We start from the raw sequence: 23,189 nt of genomic DNA, 5'->3' as shown, positions 1-23,189 counted from the left end.
TTAACATAAAAAAAATTATAATAAATCGTAAAGAAGATAACTGAGAAGCAATAGGAAAAAAAAAAAAAGGCTGCATTTGCAACCAAATAATGCAATTAACCGTGTACAGAAAAGGTGGAGAAAATTAAAACAAAACCCCACAAAAAAAATTAATAATCAGTAATTCTATACCACAAAATACAATCCTATACAGCAAAGAAGAACAACAAAGTTCAAGGAACCACCAGCACCACCAGCATGAGACCTCACATCTTCACGAAATCCCGGTGGCGAAGATAGGTGTGAGGGCTGTCCATCAAATCCCGGTGAATTCTCCGGTGACAAAGCATCATCATCCGGTGGAGGAGCATTATCAAGAGGCTTGGTGGACACAGTCGGATTTTTCCCAAAAATTTCCCTAGGCAAGAGAACCTTGGAAACCCCGAAAATGGCAACAGGGTTCTGATCAAACACGGTCTGCGTAATTGAGGCCTGAACGATGCCGGTGTTGATGGCGACAGAGCCGTTCACGCGGGAAATGTTGAGCGTGAAGCTGCCAGCACCCATGGCCTCAGTAGCAAGGGTAGGTTGAAAGGGGTTAACAACTGATTCAAGAGAACCAAGAGGGTAATACGAATGGAGCACGTGGAATTTGAGAACAACGGCTTTCTTATCCGCGGGAAGAGACTGAAGAGCAACAGAGGGAGGGAGATCCGCGAATGCGTCGTCGACGGGGACAAAGAGCGTGATTCCGGCACCACCCTCGTCCGCTTCAAATTCCTAGTATCGGTAAACTTCAATAGTTAGTTAATTAATTATTGAATTCATTCACACTTGTAGTAATGTGATAATGAAAAACTATCAACTAATTAAATTAAATCCACAGAGTATATATATGATACCTGTTCGACGCCGGAAGCAGCGAGCATGGAGGCGGCAACGTTGAAGTTGTGGCCGTTGACGAGGGCACTGGTGATGTTGAGGACCATGGGGCGAGTTTCGGAAGCCATGAGGTCGAGGCCGTAGGGGATGAGGAGGGAATTGACGGCGAAGATGGTGACATTGTAGGGTAGGGTTTTGACGAGGGAGAGGATGGTGGCGTTGGAGGGGGAGTACGGTGCGGGGGAGCGGATCGAGATGACGCCAGATTGAGAGTCGCGGGTGAGGTTCACAGAGCCGAAGTTGTCGGTGGCGCGGCCGGTGGTTTGGAGGAGCGTGGTGATGAGCTTGCCGGAGGGGGGGAGGGCGCGGAGGTCGGACCAGGAGAGGAACTGGAGGAGGACGTGGTAGCGAAGGACGTCGGCGAGGGCGGCCGGGGAGAGGTGGTGGCGGGAGAGGTGGTCGTCGGCGGCGAGGTAGGCGTTGGGGACGGCGAGAATGGAGAGGGAGGAGCGGTCCGAGAGATCCGCAGCGAGGGGCGTGGCGGAGGCGAGGAGGGAGGTGAATTGGGAGAGCTCCGGCACGGTGGAGAGGAGGGCGGTGAGGTTCAGACCCGAAGCCGCGCGTGCGAAAAATAAAAACAAGAGCATCATCAGTCTGAGGGTAATTTGGGAAATCCCGAAGCCATAACGAGATGGAGAAGGCATTGTGTATGTGTGTTGTTGAATGGTGATGGATTCAGGATTGGATGGTTGTTGAGTTTGAGAGACTGAACACAGACATCAAGTCTCAAGTGAGCTGTGAATGATGAGATGAGCACCAGGCTGATGCAATCATGATGTGGATTCTTAATCTTGTGTTTTCCATTATTATTATTATTACTTTATCACATATTCCATCTTCTTCCAACAACCAACTCACTCCCTCTTCAAAATATTCTTTAAATTTAAATATAACTTTATTTCTATTATAAATTATTTAATTAAAAACTCATTCGATGAGTAAAACTCTAAATATAAGTCTTGATTGGAAAAAAATTAATTCAATAAGTTAAATTAGTTTGATAAATTTCTTCCTACTAAAATCTGATTAAAAGTATAAATATAAAAAAAAAAATTACGAACTCAAATAGTTTGTTCAAATTCTTCCATGGTTTATGTTTAATGATTTCTCATCCCGAAGTGTTTTTCAATGTAGATTGTATTCCTCTTTTTGTAAAATATGATTACATATATTTATAAAAATACATGATTATTTATCTTATAAAATCAAACGTATTATGTTTATATGTTATGTTAACTCAAAAAATATTTATGTCTTAAACATGAATCATGGTTCTAATTATTTTAATTAGATGTAAATAAATACAAATTATCTATATTTTGCATTTAATGTTTTCAGACGATATCCCATAAACACGATTTGACATGACATTAGGTATTGTATTTAAGACCTTATGTAATACTATACGTTTGAAATTCTGTTTTGCATGAAACATTCTCTTAAGATTTGTTAAATTTCTATCAAGAATAAATGAAGTTTCCAAACTTAAAGTATTGATCTTCATTAAAAGGTGTGCTAATGGAAGAAGTGATTATCTTGCTAAAGTGTTTGGCATGTCAACCTATAAGCATGGACTCTGCATGAAGAAGTAGAGTGAAGAAATCATTCATTGTGAGGCAACAGAAGACTATATATAAATAGAACAAGCTTTGAAGAAACAAAATACAAATTAACTTGCAAAATATTCTTTCATTATTTCTTGTAAAGCTTTCTATAAATTTCTGTATAGATGAAACTTCTTAAAACACCTTGTAAACCTTAAGAGAAAAGACTAAAGTCTTGAGTATAATATCCATCTGTAAGACTATCATCTCTTAGTCATTATGCAAATTTATAACAAATTTTGTTGATATGTTTAGAGCCAATAATGACTTGGTACAAAGAATACTGGATTGAAATCAAGCCTGGATAAAGCTTGTCTTTGTAATAGTCAAAAGTAACAATGAAGAATACTTGTAACTTTTGATAAGTTAGTGGAACTTTGTAGGTTATCGAGAATAGTTGAGACGAACTAGTATAAATTATTGAGTGCTCTTGGTTTATTGTTTTCCATAGTGTTTAATTGACAAATGGTTTGAATTTGATTTTAGATTTATTTTCTAAGATTAAGTTTTTCACTATATGTTATTTGTTTTTATCAAAACTCGTATCAGACGATAAATGTGTATCTATTCTAAAGAAAAACTTAAATTTCTAAAGACACAATTCAATCCCACTTCTTGTGATATTTGCCTCTACATATTATATATTTTATAAAAATATGTGCATGTTTGTTTCTCATTCATTTTGTTGCAGCTAAGTCTCGAGGCAGGTCCAAAAGATGAACAAAAAAGTAAGGGAAAATTCATTGGTCAACTTAGGTTAGACAGATCCAATAGATGAACGATAAAGTAAAGGGAGATTCGTTCGTCAATTATGTTAGGTTCTCATCCAACAAATTTTGCAACATGTTTTATCTTGTTCTTTGGTGTCTGATTTATATTCTTGATGGTGTTTAGCGTAAGAAATGAAAACTCATTTCGTACTATGCGAAAGTCACACAAACCGTCAAATATATTAATTTTAAATTAGATGGATGATATTTTTTTTTCTTTTTTCCTTTTTTCTTTCTTCATTCATCTTTACCAATTTACCCTCACCCGTCATCTCTTTTTCTTATCTCCTTTATTGTCGTTGCCACCTATGACGACGCTCCTCCTTGTTCAACCACCACATTCTCGTTGCTCCCAAACAACAATTTCTTGTTCCTTCACCAACACAAAACAGAGATCGTAACCAAAAAAGTCACAAATTTGAATCCAGCTACAAAAATCAAAGATATCCCAAAATCTGTGCATCTAAATCTTCTCTTTGTTTCAATTCTATATCCAAGATTTACTTTTCTTTTTTAGATCCGAAATTGTTGGTGCTTGAGTATTGAAATAATGTAGGTCGTTAATGGAACAAGCTCACAAATATTTCAGTTGCAATATACACACATGCAATTTCTTGATCTAGATTTCAACACACTCACTTGCATTTTTTTATATGGGTTTCAACATACCCATATGCATTTGTTTGTATGTCAAAGTCTGTGGTTGGAAAGGAGGAAAGAATACAATTTGGGAAAAAGAGGAAAAATGAAAAAAGAATTAAAATAGTAGGCATTGAAAATCACTTGGTTGCAACACACTAAATTGTCGGAAAAGATGAGTGTTCCCAGATGATTTGGTTGGAGTGGAAGATAAACAGTGGAACAGATCATTCTTGGTGACTACAGAAATTGCAGGTTTAGATTTAGAGTAATAGACAAATTAAAAAAGAAAGTAAAAAGAAAAGAAAAAACAAAATTAAAAAAAGGAGAAAAAAAATAGATTCTGACATAGTGCAAAATAAGTTAAGTTTTAGTTTCGTACGCTGGACACCGTCTATATTCTTAACCAAAATGGTTTTGGACATTAGATTTTGTGTGAAATTTTGCATGCATTGTATTGATTAAATTGATATTATATCAGTTATTTTTCTCTTCATTAAGATCCCTCTCATTTAAAATAAATAAATCATTTAAAAAATGACGTGACTGTTTAACTTATTGAAAAATAACATTTTTTTGGTTATTTTAAGTAAACAAAAACACAAAACATTAAAAAAAAAAAACAAAGACCAATAATAATTGATTGTTAGAAAAACATTCTTATTTTTTTCCTTTGTAAAAAAAATCTTATCAACAAACTTTTACAAACATTAATTAAAAATAATAATAAACAATTATTATAAATTATATTAAAAGCATATTAAAATAAAATACATTAATATTTTTAAGGATTTTGCTGGCCAATATTCGTAGAACATTATTAGGGAATTTTAAAATTCTTTTTATTAAAAATTACGGGAAAATGCATTTTGATACATTTTTAGTTTTTAATTTTTAAATGAGTATCCGAAGAATGGACACACTGATTTTTTTTCTTTGATATATGAAAGATGCATGGCACTGATTAACATTTAAAAAATACTATATAATGATATATTTGTACTTGAATTTAATTATTCATCTTCAACCTACTCTTGTGTGTAGTACTTGATGTTTCTCCAACATTCTCTGTCTCTCCACGGTCACCATTATTGATCCAACACATCACATCCACCGTCAACTTCATCACTTTTGTGACCCCAGATAGAGAATCCATCTTACTTGCACCTCTTTCTTTCTCACATTTTCTACCTCTAACTGTTTCTGTGCGTCTGTGATTCCTTCTGTCATTACCTTCGATGGAATAATGCCACAACTACCTCATGCTTTATTGTAAAAAGCTGTTTTGAGTTGAAGAATCTCAAAGATTATTGATCTGACCACAAGTTCATTGCTAACATAGAAAACACTGTTTATTGTTCTTTTAAAATGTTATTTACCTATTCAGTTTTTTATAGTTCTTGTCTACACCTTAAAAAAGTGTTGAAATTGCTTTTTCATTTTCTCTAGTTTGGCTGCTATGTCTTGAGCACATAGGTAGCTGCTAGTAAGTAATAAGAGAAACTTTACTTGTGATGCTTGATGCTTCTTTCTGTACCGGTTATCGGAGAACCTAATACCAGTGTTTGGATGCTAGTAGTTGTTGGAAATAATCCAAGTCCCACATAAGCTAAAAGTAATCCCATATTAGAATATATAAGTAAGGGACAATCCTCATCCTTTGAGCTAATTTTTAGGGTTGAGTTAGGTCTCTCACATTATACACTCTAAGAGTAATCTATTCAGGTGATTTCATGATGCTGAGTATTGGGATGTAATGAAAATAGCACTATCTGATTTCTTGAAAAAGCATGTCCAGCCAACAAAAGAGTTGCATTGCATTGTAGTAATGTTATAAAAAAAAATCCCCTTTTTTATTTTAGTTCACTGAGACCAGCTTGTAGACATGAATTACGCAGTTTATAAAACCAAATGCATTGTTAATAATTACTATGAGTTGTTGATATGGGAGATACATGGGAAACTGCAAAAATGATGCCTCCAGATGTTAGAGGAGAGTCATTAGAGTAAAAACAAACTATGTATTATAGATTCCATGATGTTGGTAAGTTTGAATTAATATAGTTTATGAATAAATTGATTTTGTTGAAGAAGGATGACATTATGAATTTTTGGTGTTGAATTGCAGATTTCAAGAGTTGATTGTTATATGTGATTATCTGAAGCTGGAGAATGGAGAGAGACAGACTCAAAAGTCAAAAGGGTATAGAACTTTACAAAATAGAGAAATCTGATACTGAAAAAGAGGCAAGTTTGACTACAAATCTAGCTCTCATTGCACTGACCTCCCTTTTCGATCTTGCATTCATCGATAGATCAGATTTACTGGATCACTATTCTGTAGAAAAATATGAACGGCCGCAAAATCATCTGATACTTTAAGTGAGTAATATGTCCTAATAGGATGTATGGATTTACATGCTATAAAGTATAAAGTCCAGTTTGAGGATGCAGGACTCATTTCTTTTCTCGTCCTCTTTTGGTTTTGACTAATCCTCTTGTTAGAATAAAGGATGAAAGTTTGAAAAAAAAGAAAGGAAAAAAAAAAAGACTTTAAGTTCTACATCGCTCAGGATAAACACTTGAATAATGTTTCACTCCCTATATATAGAGAGTTCATTTCTTCTTTTTTCCTTGTCCCAGTTCAGAAGCATTTCCTTAACTTTTCTTTCTCCCTCTCATATATCAGCCGATGCATTTTCGGCAAATTTCTCCTTTTTTCTTTCTATCGCTTTAAAATTTTGGTTGGCTTTAAGAGTGATTTTTTAAGTTACATTTTTTGTTTGGCTTTAAGAGTGACTTTGTAAGTCATATTTTTCAGTTGCCTCCTTTAAGAGTGACTTTGTAAGTCATATTTTTCGGTTGGCTTTAAGAGTGACTTTTTAAGTCACATTTTTCGGTTGACTATTACAGTGCCACGAAACGTCTTAAAGAAAGCGACATTGTCCGTGACTTAGTCAATAATTTTTTCGGTTTGCCATAAACTATTGTTACAACATCTCTTCTAAGTCTTCTTAGTTAGAGTGACCCAGGTCTTTAGGCTCCAGTAAGTTAATTTGTTAGACCTATTGAACTTGAATTGAAGCTTCAATTGTAATTTTGGTCTTGAATTTGATTAATTGTTAACTTGTTTGTTCTTATTGCAATTTATTTGAAATCTATGAAGGTTTGGAAGGCACAGAATTATCTCTTCTATAGTAAATATTTTCCCTCTTGTGATGTGTTTGATATATAACCATTCATGTGCGTTTACCAAATAGGACAACGTTAATGGCACGGTGCTAGCCCTTCAATTATACTTAATATGGCCATAATAACACTATTGTTTTTTGCAAGGACAACACTCAACAAGATGTCGATTATGATTGAGAATAGATATCAAGGCCACTGTTTGGTTACTATATTTTTATTTTGCAGGCAAACATAATTGAACCTCTTTGAAAGCATCAGTTTGTATGTATATGAAACTTCTCTGCTGGTTAAATTCATAATTTTAAGCTCTCTTTAGTTACTTTGTGACTAGCTTCTTGCCAGCATTGATGTGTTGGTCTTACTTACGAGATTCATATATTTATAGGTTTCAACCCCTACCTACAAATTCTTTATCGACATTAATACAAGATTGCGAAGGAAATCGCTTGCTTCATATAAGGATAAGTCTTTCCCTAAATATGAAGTCATTGGTTCTTAGCCTTTGTCTCTGGTACCTCTGATTTAATATATTTTCTCATAATTAACTGTAAAGTTATGGCTATGGAAGCTATTGCAAAAGAAAAATCTTAAAAGTATTTGTTATGACTTCTGACATATTTTCATATATGACTGCTCATAAGTATTTCCTTAGCTGCAATGCAGGTGCGTCTTTTAGATCTTTAGCTACCTTTTTTCACTAAGGATAGTCTTGTTGATTGTCAGATATGGGGTGCCAGCATGCTTGATATTGTTAATGGATTTGTTTGTCTTAATAATTTTCTTGTTGCCATCTGTGATTGTTATGTTGCTTGTTTTTTGTGCTTCAAATCTCAACATTTTAATGCTCTAGATGTACTCCAAGTTTCCATCCGTCTAACATGATGTTTAGGTTGTAAAGTTTATTCCACACACAGTATATTTGTTGCACATTTGATCTGATTTTTGTCACTATATTCTTATCTGAGTAGTTAGAGAACAATTGTCACATCACAGTGGGTTGCCACTACAAGAAGTCAATCACGTCGTGGTCAGTATTGTGCAAAATCACAGCCACTATGGTGTACAAGGACAAATTCCCTTTATTGCCACCAATTTCTTAGTTTTTCAACTAATTTTTTTATACATTTTTGTGATTTCTCCTCTCTTTCTTTCATTAGAAGACCTTCTACAGGGTTTGAAATCCTTCGTCATTTGATGCAAACAGAGTCAACCCCTGATCCAATGCTCACTGTCCTCTGGTGATTTGCTCACTGATGCATGTCCAGGTCTTTCTGTTCACAGAGGTCTACTGAGTTGCTTTATTCTGACTTCTGATTCACATTTATCTTTGATTCTTTGTTCCTTTTCCTGTTTTTGTTCTGAGTTCTAACTACTCAATGCTCCACATTATTTTCACTTGTCTCTTTTTATTGTTAATTAGGAATGCCTTTAAGTTTTGGAAAAAATTTATTTTATTTTGATCATTTTTGTGTATAGTGTAAATTATTTATCTTGTATCTATATTCTTCAATATAATGGTCATCCCACTAAAGTTATCTGGGGTCGGCTGCACTAACAGCTGCTTAGGATAATAAACCTTTAAAGCAGCTGGATTTTATATTTCAGTATACTATTTCATAAAATGGTGTATTTCATACACAACCTTGAACGCCTAATATCTAATATTAGTTACATTTACCACATGAATATTTTTTTCTTCTAGCCATTTGATACGCTGAGAGCCTGAGATAATGGAGGCTTGCTTAGTGAAGTTTGGTCACGCTAGGCTACATCAGATACTAGAAAAGCTTCACTTTTTTTTTGGGTGGTGGTTGGGGGTTAAATATGTTTAGTCCATCAATTTAGGATAATGTTTGCTTTTAATTTCTCAAATTTAAAACATCATTTTCGTCTCTTTAATTGGACATAACCCACATATAGTATGTGTTAGTGGTAATTTTTCCTTTCGGGCCTATGGCCTTCCTGCAAACCAAATAAAATGTTTTTAGTTAAAAATAAAGTAATTAGGTTTTAAACCATTTAAATAAGTATCATAAAATATTTGAACTTCTTACCTTGTTATTTTTTAACAAAGTTTATTTTCATTTTTCATGTTATAAAAAATGCTTGATTTTTTTATTAGAAAAAAATTACTTTTATCCAATTTCATCTCCTTAATTTGATGGAATCCGTTAATATAAATTTTATTTTCTTCTTAATATTTTTTTCAATCACCTTAATTAGGACCTTTGTTTCCCTAGTGGAATCCCAAGATATCTTCACAAGTTTCAACCCTTTGGATCAATTAAGGGACTAATCCTCAGTTTGAGATTTAATCACACTTAAAGTTTATCATCCCTCTCAAATAATATATTTGGCGAAGATTGAACTCAAGTTTTCTCATACAAGTTACACCCATTGCATTTACTTCTTAATTTCTAACCATCCAAATATGAAAAATGAAAGGAAATTATTTAGCGCACCGCACTATTTGCTTGACCCCAATCCATAATAAACTTGGGTTGCACCAAGCAAATAATGGGATGCACTAAATAATTATCAAAATGAAATAAAAATATTTTTTGTCACAAAAATGAAAGATGAAAGCTCCATTTAACCAGGATATGTATGGGTGCCAACAATAGTTCAACCCATTTTGCCCACATGTTTAGCCCAAAATATTCTTTGGGAAAAGATGTTTTTCAGTAGGCCCAAACGGAAAAAAAATAACCCAAGTCATGATAGGCTGAGCTTGCAACCTAACCCTCTAATTTGACACAGTATAGACCCAGCAATGTCTACTGTAACCCATAAAATAAGATCTAAGCAAATTATTCCTCAACAAAAATGCTGCTATTATGTGCAGAAGCATGAGTCAAACTGATGTCATCTTATTGAAGGGAAGTTAATTTTTAACAAGTTGGTAGTACATGAGCAAATGCATCATTTGCCAAAAAATAAAATTTGGAAATTCATTCGGCTGTGGCACTTGACACGACCAAGTATATAAAAAAAAGAACTGAAAGTTTGTACGTGTTACTCACCAAATTAGACTTATCTTAACAATGGATAAATAGAATAAATCATATGGTATGTCTGAGGCGGTCTGCTCTTTTTTCTAGAAGTGACAAAAATAAGTGAGGTTAGTAGGGTTGATTGAAACTCTTCTACAAAATTTAGGGTTGGAGTTTTAAAATTTGAAACCAAACTAAGTGCGAGTTTTATTTAATGATCTTAGTCTTAAAAGTGGATTATGAGATTAATTTAATCCTATAAAATTAGTTTGTAAGATGGATTTGTATCTTATTTTTATATTTTATTTTTTTCTTATCATTAATGATGTGGTATATCTAATATACATTTTTTTTTGTCTAAGAGTTTGATAACGGATAATTTGTCAAACTTAATAACATTTATTAGGATAGACTTTGATATTATTTTAAAAAATAAATTATGGATCTATTTTAATCTTAAAAAATTGACTTATAAGATAAAATTTATATCTCACTTTTATATATATATATATATATATATATATATATATATATATATATATATATATATATTATTTTTATCATTAGTCGATTTGTGATCAACAACACCTGTAAAAAAAATTTAACTTTATCTCAGTTTGAAATTCATTTTTAGAGACTAGAAGGAATTCGGATTTTTTAAAACTAAACTAGCTATAATCCTTAACCTGCATCAAGCTGATTGTTACCTCTAACTTTTTTTCAATTGGATGATAAACTTTTCTTTTCTGTTAAAATTGAGGCTGAAACTAATTGAACATAACAAATTGTTTGAAGAATATATAATTATGTCTAGACTCTCTATCAAAGGAGCATTGCTTTTATATATAAAAAAGAAACCAGACGTGAGATTAATTTGGAGTGGTTCAACACATGGCTCTTGCCTTTTTCTTTATTTTCTTTATTTTGGTAAATCTTACCTTTTTCTTTTGTTTACTCCAAAAGCATCCAAAAAAATTAGCATGCATAGTTAAATAGCAAATCCAAAACACAAAAGATGAGGTGCAATGCAAGGATTTAATCCAATGCCCAAAATGTGCAAGAAAATTTCCAGGCTTCTCAGGAGAGAGGAGACAAATAAGGAGTAATCACCATCATTGTAAAGAGAAAAATGAAAATGAAAACTAATAATAAAAGCAAGGTCCCACTAATAATGAAGGTCAAATAGGGTTTACATGTGTACAGCGCAAAAGGTGCCTACGTGGCGAACCATGATACGTGGCACAATAAGAAGAGGGACTTGCCCAACGTAGAATTCTATAGAAAAGATTGCAAAATAAAGAACCCTGGTCCGATCCACACATTGCACCCTATATCAGAAATGATACTACTCATGCCTACCTGAATATTATATTAATGAATATTTTATACTAGAATTTTTTTTTTCGATAATAGAATTTTATTTATATACAGTGCCAGTTACACACCGTACATTATTAGCTCGTACAGAAGTTATCTAAAATAAATATTATACTGATATATATATGTATTTTGATAGTATGTGATGTGTGAAGATGTTCATATATTATTCTTTGTGTAACAATTAATTATAATCTAAAAAGTGATAGAATTAGGATACATTCCTAATAATACCGAGTAAAGTGTCCAGGGTAAATTATGACTTAAACGGATTATAGGTTTTACAAACAGTTCTATCTAATTATAATCATTCAATTACTTCTTAGACACTATGTAATCTCTCTAGAAATGATTAATATTGTCTATCAAACACAAAAAGTGACAACAAAAAGTATTCTAAACTCACACCCATGTGAAGAGCGGGGGTTTGTATCGAATATTTGTATAATAATTCATACAATAATAATTTTTCTCTTTATTTTTTTATCACAAATTAATCGCATAATATATATCTTTTCTCTCTATTTTCTTTTCTTTCTCTTTTTCTCGTAAAATTTATTTATTGTTCAAATTTTTGTATCAATAAATTAAAAAGCCACGAATTACTTCTGTCTAAACCTAAACATGCTGGTATAATTAAACGAGTCAGTTCAGTACAAAAAAGAAAACTCATTAATTTTAGTTTTAAAAAAATCGGTCCAGTTAAACGAAAAAAACTATATGACAGGTCTCTATATTTTATTTTTATATGAAAATTTTGGTTTTTAAGAATTGATTGGACTCACCTAGTCTTATTTTTTATATTAGTTTGCAAGAATTGATTGACCGACAGAAAAATTGGTTTCCATTTTCATAAATTGAACCGACACTGAAAAGTGAAAACCACGATTTATTCAATAATATACATACATATCTCTGCATATCTCTGTTTCAAAAAATACATACATATCAGCGAGTTCCTTATGCTATTTCTTTTAGACTCATGATTAAATATAAACAAGTTACGAGTTGTATTATATTGTATATGTTAGATAAAAAATTAATTATAATCAACTATCTTCTACTACCTTAATAAGAAATTACCATTTACACGCAAAAAAATAATTGTACAAATTCTTACGAATCTCACATAAATCGTTTCAAGCCAAATTAGTCAATCATTATTACTTTCATTCTCATCTTTCTTTCACTTTTTTTTCTTTCATATTACTGTCTCCATTCTTAAATGTAAGATTTTAAAAAAAAATTATAAGATTATTTTTAAGTTATTTTTTGTATTGATTATTTTTAATTAAAATGTTTTTAATTATCTTACAGTGAATTAATTAATAGAATAAGTATATTCTCTCTAATGAGCATTAGAGAAGATTATTAGTATTCATTAATTAGGTAGAGAGAGATAATGGTTGATGAGTTCTAATAGTTTTAAAAATAGTTAAAAAATAATAATATAGTTATTAATAAATTTAATATATTTATTTTAATGAAAAAAATTAAAAATATAAATTAATTAAAAGAATTTTATATTATATTTAGAGATAGATAGACAGAATAATTATTTGACCACGTGGAGGACAGAAATTAATATGTAAAAAATGTTAAAATGTGTGATTGAAATATGAGTGCGTGTGGACACTTGTCTTTGACGTTGAGACAGAGACAAAGAGAGCAGCATATGCCTCGTACAAGAAGTCATATTTTCACGTCCCCACAGCCCTCCACGTGTCACCCATCTTTAGAAAATTTCCTGTCTCTGAGGCTGTCGATTTTGATTTTTGCAACAGCCTTCTTATTCTCTCCTCTACCGCGGATCAAGTTACTGGTCTCTTGTTTTTTTTTATATGCCATGGACAACTGGATCAAAATATATATATTCATGCCATGGACCACTTGACTTAGTGTGTAATAAATTTTCATATTACTTAAATATAGATTAGAATATATACAGAAGATGGAAATTTAATTCATTTCTGCATGTCCAGAAGTGAAGATGCTATTATTAGATTCAATTCATTGAAATAATTTATCCCCAAAAAAAATGTTGAAGATTTTATTCACGTGAAGTGTCGGATGCAATAATATATTCAATAACATAATGATACAGCAAGAAACAAAAATAAAATTTAACCAATCAAAGGTCACTTATGCATTTGATTAAAAAATCGTAGTGTACATATAGTTACATACTATAACAAAGACAAATATTAAACTTATATAGTTTGTACACTATGAGTCTATGACCATTGTTTAGTAATAAGTCAGCCGAATGCAAATTTAACACATCAGTGAAGCATTAATTTTTTTTCCTCAATTAGTGAAACATAAATTGTTAGAAGGGCTTAAATATGTTTCATCCTCGTAAAACTAAAAATATGTGTTTTTTATCTTTTTAAAATTTATAATATGTTTTTCATTCTCATAAAATTAAAATATATTATTTTTTTACTTAGAGTTAGGTTTGGATATCCTAAACTTATATGTACAATTTTTTTAATATCGATTATATATAAAATTGATGTAGAAAATCATAAATGTAGATTTAGATACCAAAAAAATGTAACAGTAGCATGAAAACCATATATTTTTAATTTTATGATAACAACAAATATATTTTAGTCTTGTTAGAAAGGCAAAGAAGGAGTAATTGTGGCATGAATAAGTTTAGTTGTGTCAAGAAAAGTTTATTGTCCTAAAGTGAAAAATTGAGAGATCTATGGTGTCAATTTGATACACAATTTTATCTTTTGTTGGGTAATCATCATTTCCACAAATAAAATTATTCGCACCCATAAATGATCGTGAGAACACGACAAATATTACATCGTAGAAAAAATAATAACACACGAGAATTTAACATGGTTTAACTCCTTTTGCCTACGTTCATGGAACTGTCTCAAAAAGTATTTCACTATCACAAAAATGATTACAAGATTATAACCCACCCCAAATAATGTATCATTATACAAACCCGAGTATCTCACTCAATGGTTATAAGAAATGATAATACTTTCACACAAAGACACTTTTTTTCCCAACAAAGTGACTTTGTTTCACAATCTCCCTTCTCACACACCCTCTCTTTATGTGTTGTGTTTCTCCACTAATTATATTCTCTATTTATAGTGAAGATTGCCACCAACTATAATAAATAAACTCTCTTGGAAGTTGAAATGAAAACAACCTCCAATGCATTCATTCAACTAAGATTTATCTAGTAAAATGCAATCTTTTACTTTACATTTAAACCACCTAAACCTTAGTGATAAAAAAATTTAATTCCCAATGTACACGAACCTTATCTTTTGGCTTGAAACTCTACAATTCTCCCCCTTAAAGTCAAAAGAGAAACATCCTTCAATTAATTTGAGAGTGAACAAGTTCTCCCTCCAACGAAAGTCTCTCCCAACACTTCGACAACAATAGGAAACTTCACTTTCTTCTTCACTTTGCTATCAGGGTTCTTCTTCAAGGCTTGTCCATCCAAATAGCAAATGTTACCTTTATTTTTCTGTTCTCGCAACACCAAGCGTCTCTCCTTGTACACCTTGCATCCCCATTTTGAATAAACATATTTGTACCCTAGTGATGTCTTCTCCCCCATCTCGAACCTTTGTGTGCTCCCAACCATAGCATCGATACCACTGTTGGGTAATCAATGCTCCCACAAATAAAATTACCTACACCCACAAGGTATCGTGAGAACACAACAAAGATTACACCATAGGAAAAATAATAACACACAAGAATTTAACGTGGTTCGATATATCTTGCCTACGTTCACGGAACCGTCTCAAAAAGTATTTCACCATCACGAAAATGATTACAAGATTATAACCTACCCCAAATAATGTATCACTCTACAAATCCGAGTATCCCACTCAATAGTTACAAGAAATGATAACACCCTCACACAAAGACACTTTTCTCCGAACAAAGGGACTTTGTTTCACAATCTCCCTTCTCACACACTCCCTCTTCATGTGTTGTGTTTCTCCACTAATTCTCTTCTCTATTTATAGTGAAGATTGCCACCAACTATAATAAATAAGCTTTCTTGGAAGTTAAAATAAAAACAACGTCAAATGCATCTATTCAATTAAGGTTTATATAGTAAAATGCAATCTTTCACTTTGCATTTAAACCACCTAAACTTTAGTGATAAAAAAATTCAATTTCCAATATGCATACACCTTATCTTTTGGCTTAAAACTCTACAACTTCTAAGATTAATACATGCAATACTATTACTAAACATGTACTTAAGGTTGAAGTCTTTCTTTCTTTTTCTATAAAGGAGGAGATTTTTATCATTTCTTTATGAATCATAGAACTAATACAATTAGGAGTGCTATGAAAGAAATGAGAACTAACGTACAACCTAGACGCCCTCGAAAGGTGATAAGCGACTTTGATTTTCTTGTTTGTTAATCAAACTCAAATATGAGTTGCTAATAAAACTGAGATGTTATTTACATAAATTAACAATGTAACCAAGGCTGTTGTCAAACAACTGTTGAAGTTTTTCTTATGAGGTTAGTATCCAATAATAAAAGATATCATTAATGATAAATTTGCATAATAATGTGTTTTGAACATTGCAACAGATTTGGAAGGGTTTTAAATGTTGGAGAAAAAACACACACTACACACTAACTAAATCACTCGCATGCTGGGAAAAACTTAGATAAAATATACAATAATTAACATTATTTGACATTTCTTGTCTATGTTCACAAAATCATTTTAAAAAAATGTATCACTATATTAAAAATATTACAAGTATTATAACTCAACTCAAATTGTGTATCATTTTATAAATGTAAGTATCCTCATTCAAAAGTTACAACATATGATAACACACTCTCACTACAACCGATTTTCTCATACAAATGATCACATGGTGACTCTCTTTTCTTGATTTGGCTGGTACAATCCATCTTTTTTTCTTGACCTCTTTATATAGCAAAGGTTCCATGGCTTTATTCATGAATAAGACTTAGTTGGCCTTAATTGTTATATCTCTCCACCAAGGATGTGTTATTTGTTTCATTATGCCAACTTGAGCAACATTATACCGTTAATTACAAGACATTAAACAAGTGCTACTTTGGAAAACAACCCAAACATTTTATTTTTTTCCTTCTCTTGCATTATAGTTTTAGTCATTTCAAATTTTAGATTATCTTTTCCTTCCTTTATGTTTCTCTTTCTAGAAATCCATAGATTGAGAAGCATGGTGATATTTCACAGAATTGTCCTCATGGCTTTCCTCTTTTGGATACTTCATGCTTACTAATTGACTCAAGGAAAGTCCTTTTTACTTCATTGATCCATTTGTGTGTAGGTCTATCTTTGACTAGATTAGTTATTGGTGTTTTATGTGCATCAATGTGTGACATGTCTCTCCTTGTTAATCATCATATCTCATGAATTTCATACTTGGATGTTGTCAGTGAATATTTTCATTATTCTAAAAATTTAGTTGTCACTCCCTTTTGCTTGTCACTTGCAATTTGATGATTGTGCACCTTTTAAGCCCTGTCTATTACATACCTTGTAGTTGTAAGATTGTCAAACATAAGATAGGGATAACATGTAGTGATGTTGAGTGTAAACAAAAACTTTATTTGGTGATTTAAGTGCATACACTATTACACTTCATTATATGAGGAGTGTGCATAAAGTACACTCGTTGAATTAAAGAAAACAATATTGATTTATGATTGAACAGAAATAGCACTAAGATGATGCATAAGACTTGTTCTAACCTGGTTGTAATTGATTGTTGCACGAGGATAAGCAAAATTTTAAGTTTGGGGTTGTGATAAATCTACAATACATGTAAATTTATGAAGCCACTTTACTTGATTTAATGCATTAATTTGATGAAATAACCTATATGCATATATTATCTTGTGATTCATATTTTGAATAATTAAAATGAAAAAGTGCATGAATACACTAATGTTCTTGAGTTTTAAATGTAGGAAAAAAAAATTAAATTTCAGACTTGAACTTTAACATTTCCTCCATATTTTGGTTACAACTTAAACTCTATAAATACGATTGAAGTAACGTTGGTCTTTATAAAAAGACTAACATAGATGTACACCGGTAGTAGTTACTCACTACCTACTCCATTGGATAAATATTTGTCTTGTATTTGCCTTGTTACGTATGGGGAAATATTTTAAAGGTCAAAAATAAAAATAAAAATGTCCAAATAATATGGCACTCCAAGACACAATTTACTTCCAACTAAAATTAGTCTTTCTAGAGCACAATTCCAAATAAAATTTCATTCCGAAATACATGTCTAAATAAAACTAATCTATCTAACCAGTAATGGATATCATGAATATCATGATACTCGTCCCGCCAGTTGACAAGCAAATAGAGAAATTACTTGTAGGTGTGAATCACAAATAATTAAGTACACATTAGAGATATTTATTTTTGTATCCGTTGCAGATTTTAATCACAAATATTTATAGGTGTGAATTTTTTTTCCATCCCTAATAAATTATACTCATCATTCAATCTTTTTACAAGTTATTTCTGTCTTATATCAATCATTTTCCAAATCTTGCGGTCTAGAACTCAACACTATATAGAAAAAATTCTTGCGAGTTGCGTAATTGCAAACAACATTTCCTTTTAGGTGATAAAATCTTTTTGTGTTCAAAATCTTTAGGTTTTTCTTCTTCCGTTTTCACTTGCACAAGAAGAAAAATGTGACTTACACGGAAATGAAAAAAACACACATAATTTTTCATTTAAACTTTTTCAACAGAGAATGTTAATAAAATTTGTGAATAAGTTGATGATAAAAAAAATTAACTGAAAGTTGATAAATTATTTAATTAACTTAATAAGTAAAAAATGATATAAAAAAATTGTGAAAAAATAATGAGGATAAAAATAAGAGAAAAATAATTATGTATTGATAATATAAAATATTTTACATAATTATTTAATTACAATTTATCATATAAGATAAATTTGTTAACTTTTAAAGTAATTTAAGATTAGGAGGACTGTGTAAACGCTCTAAAAAGAAAGAGAAATGAAACTTATGATCTTAAACGCAACATAAAGTATTATTTAGGTTTAATAAATGCTATCAAAATGTTACCAGTCAAACACACTTGTAAGAATTCGTTAAATAAAAATCTTTAAATTAGTCAAATAACTTTACTCAAATAAAAATATTTAACAGTTTAGTAAATAAATGTTAAATAAATATGATGACTTAATAGTTCTAGTAATATTGTTGGAAGATAAAGGTGGGGTTCAAACTTCATCTCTAGCTCTACTTTATCAATTTCTTTTCTTATTTTTACATGCTACATCAACATTTATTTATATAAAAAAAACATGTCAGTTGCCAGTTTAATTAGTATAATTAAAAATAGAAATTGTTAGATAATTTAAAAAATATATATTAAATCTCATATATATATATATATATATATATATTATTAGTACTTAAAAATACTCATTAAAAACATATAAAATTTACTAATATTTCCCTACTTCTAGGTCCCAATTTATATATCATAATGAGTTTTCACACCAAAAATAATATTATAATGAGTTTACTTTTAAACACTTCAATGAACCTTGTCGTTTAATCATATCAGACAAATATATCCAACCTAAAGATGACAGTGTCTGTCAAAAAACCTAAAGATGACAGTGATTATAAATTTATTTTGTATATATTATTCGTGTGATATTTATGGCTATTAGTCTTCTACTGCTACTTTAGCAGCAAAATTGATAATTATTTAATTCATTCGATCTATTATATACATAATCTATTTTTTCCGGAAATATTTTTATAAGGAAAAAGAGCAAAAAATGACAAGTGAGAATTTAAAATATAAAAGGGTAAGTTCCAGTGAACAATCAATTTTGGACAAGTGATTTTTGTCTTATATCAATCATTTTCCAAATCTTGTGGTCTGAAGCTCAACAGTACTTAGAAAAGGTTATTGCTTAATTGCAAACGGCATTTCATTTTTGGTGATAAAAACTTTTTGCTCTCCAACATGAGGAAAAATGTTACACGTAAGAGAAAAACACACTTCTTCATTTAACTTGTTTTTATAAAGAATGTAGTTGATAAAATTAGTGAACAAGGTAATTGAAAATTGAAAATCGAAATTTGATCAATTATATGATGGACTTAAAATTATTTAATAAAATAAACTGGGAAATTGTGAAAAATGATATAAACAGACGTAAAAGAAAAAAAAATTTAATGAGGTAATAAGGATAAAAATAGAAAAATATTTAGAGATTTGTAAATTCAAATGTCACCTAACATACTGTTTCAAAAAATAATATTTAAATATTACATATTATTAAATAATTAAATAATTTATTTATCAAGTAAATCTAATTTGATGAAATACATTTTTAAATTAGTCAAATAACTTAATGGTGTCTTTTGTTAACATAATACACATACATACACACATTATATATTAGTCATTTAATATATAAAACAACATTTATACTTTTTTTCTTCTCAATTTAGAAAGACAATTAAGGGCATCTCCCAGCACTAGTCTTTGTTGAGGTTCTTATAGTAAAGTTTATGCTCTTATTTAATTATTGCATTGGAGAGAAATGAGTTAGCATTCACCTGAAAAAGAAAAAGAAAAACCTTATCTTGCACAAAAACCTTGAATAACTTGCTTTTATCACAAAAACAATTAACAAAAGGAGAGAAAAAAACAATTTCAATAAAAATGATTTAAGAACTCAAATTAGAGTAAATTTTAGCATTGAAATATATAAGATATTGAAAGTTCTTAAATTATATGTTGCACTAATGAATCCATAAAATGGATTCTAGCATTAGAAATGACCTAAGATTTCACTTACTTTTTAATTTTTTCTCTTCATTAACCAATTAAAAAAAATGTTTTCCTATCATTCTTTCTTCCATTTTCTATAATAAATATAGGTATGTTGGATAGAAATAGATTAAACACATAATGTTATAAGATCTTAGTTTTTTATCATACAAGATAAATCCAATTTTATCGATGACCCCTCTTTCCACTCTTTTATATCCAACCAAACAAGCCGATAAGGTAACAGTTAATTTAAAAGTCTTGTGAGAATATGCTAAAAAAAGACATTGGTCTGGTAAAAAAAACTGAAAAAAGTAATGTGATATTAATGGAGGGATAAAAAGGTGAGATGGTATGGCCTCTAGATTGTTGACACTTGACACCCATCGGCCATCCTACAACTCATAGCTTCAAATTAACTTAACGGTAACATTTCCAATACGAACCCAACCCATGCTTCTCTGTTTCTCTCTCCTCAATTCTTATTTTATACAAATCTCCATGAACCTCATTGGTCCCATTCATCTTTTTAGGTTTCGGCTCTAATTACAATAACTTTTTCCTAACAATAATGTAATCTCTGCTTTCTCTCTTCCCAAAGATAAATTCTTTCCCCTTTCCTCCCATTGTTCTCTTTTTCCATAAATCCTTTTCTCCATGGTAGCTCGTTGGTCTCCCTCCCCCTTTATTTATGCTCCTTTAAACTCAATTAAAGCAAAAGCCAAAGTAAAAAAAGGTAAAAATCCCTTTGTTTTACCGCAATCATAAAACAAAATTTAGGACCATAAATACCAACTCGTAAGGTGGTTTCACTGCTTTGCAATTTACACTCACTGAATAAAAAACAACTAGATCCATGAAAAAGGTTTTTAATACTACTTTCTTTTTAAACAAATACTTAGTTATCGTCCTAAGAACATTATATCCCAGGAGCATTGATTAAATAATCAAAAAATATAAAGGTTTTTAACCTGACATATGGACATAATGGTTACTTGTTACATAAACAATATATTTAATGGACTATTCTTTGTTTGATCTCTAGTGTGTGTAAGACTCATCAGGCTAGCATATGGCATGCGATATTAGTCTATGCTTTAGTGACCTAAGGGATATTCATAATAGGACAAAAAAAGTAAAAATATTTTTAATGAGATATGTAAATTTACACAGTTCATAAATTTTTTTATATTTTTGTATAATTTTTACATTAAATACTTTTTAATTCTTAATTTGAATATTCTATCTAGTGTATTTACTATAAAAAAGTATATAAATCAAATAACTATAATTAGTAACTGAAAATAATAAAAAAACGAGTGGGCATTAAAAATAAATGATAATAAAATAAAAAATAATAAGTATTTAGGACCTTTTCTTTTAAATTACTCTTAAACATTATTGAAACTCATCATCTCATTTTTTTTATCTATTTTTTCCATTTAATTAATTAGTACTATGCTATAATCATACTCCCCAATCCTAATAAAGAAAAAATGAGTTTATCTTAATATTTATTATTAATTGATTATAACAAATGTCAAATAATTAAAGGTATTAGTAGTATTTTGATGAAAATAATTAACCTAAGAAATAAAATTTGAAGAGTCTTATAAAAAAATAGATAAACAAATTTCTCAATAATCTTATATCAAGAGAGAAAAAATAGTATGTTTTTTTTACTATGACAAAAATAGTATGTTGCTCTTAAACTTCGTGCAAAACAAGCAAATATTCCATTAACACTTGAGTAGATTAAAAATGTATTTCTTCTATTTCATTTAGTAATGGAGATGAGTCAGACCGCTATCAAGGATTTTTAGCCTAACTTGATTATCATAAAGGTCAGATTTAGGCTTTTTGAAAGTTTATTTAAATAATATATATATATATATATATATATATATATATATATATATTAAAACTTAAAAGATATAAATCAATCTTTAAAAAAAAATGAGGCAAATTTTTTTAATAAAATATTTATATTTTGATAACATTTTTTCCCTTCAAAATGAAGGTGGATGAACAACTTCAAGAAATCACATTAAAAATTTGATGATATGTTGCTTGTTGTTTCATGTTTGAGAGATAGCTTGGGAATTTAAAATTTTCTTCTTCTCTATATTTAACATGTTTTTGTTATTATTTCTTACTTATTTTAGTATTTAACATTAAGACTAGATTATTGAATGAAACTTACGGTATTTTACTTATCTTGTTTATTTTGTTGAACACTCAAAATAAAATTATTGAATGATCCACTCCTAGTTTCATTATAATTGTTGTGTAAGAGCAATAAAATTATCTTAAAATAATTATCATTTTAGTTTTTGAATGTAATATTCATTAAGTTTTTTCTGCTTATATCTTTTATAGTATTAATGGTAAACAATAACATTTATAAATGAATTCCAATGATTTAATGTTAATTTTATAAAATTATTAGTTTCTTTTATTTATTTATTATTATTTTTTATATGTAAAAAACAACCTAAAATGATTATTATTTTGGGATGGATGGAGTAACTATGAGAATTTTTTATAATCTTCCATCAAAATTAAAAACTTCATCTTAATAATTCGCTTACATTAAAAATCAACATAAATTTTCAAGTGAAAAAACTCTAAGTATACTTGAGAACAATAATAACAGTATCTATCAATCAGTATTTTTTTTTTTTGAAGGATCAATCAGTATGTCAAGGTTTGTCTAATTAAAGATGAAATAAATTAATCCCTCATTAGATGGACGGCATCGTTTCACAGATCACACACAACCCTCAATCACCATAATACGTCCTATTTATATCATGACATAAATAT

At 30.2% G+C, this 23,189-nt stretch overlaps 1 protein-coding gene across 1 annotated transcript; it reads right to left on the bottom strand.

Moving 5' to 3' along the window:
- LOC114425100 (fasciclin-like arabinogalactan protein 4) lies at positions 1-1,714 on the bottom strand. The gene is made up of 2 exons (XM_028391862.1): positions 882-1,714; positions 1-759 (listed from the first exon to the last, which is right to left on the bottom strand). The coding sequence occupies exons 1-2, from the start codon at positions 1,563-1,565 to the stop codon at positions 166-168; spliced, it is 1,278 nt and encodes a 425-aa protein (XP_028247663.1). The 5' UTR covers positions 1,566-1,714; the 3' UTR covers positions 1-165.
- Between the last annotated feature and the right edge of the window lie 21,475 nt (positions 1,715-23,189).

Source organism: Glycine soja, chromosome 9 (genome assembly GCF_004193775.1).
Source record: "Glycine soja cultivar W05 chromosome 9, ASM419377v2, whole genome shotgun sequence".
Lineage (NCBI taxonomy): Eukaryota > Viridiplantae > Streptophyta > Magnoliopsida > Fabales > Fabaceae > Glycine > Glycine soja.
Note: the sequence above shows the minus strand (reverse complement) of the source record. Positions and strands in the feature narration are given on the sequence as shown.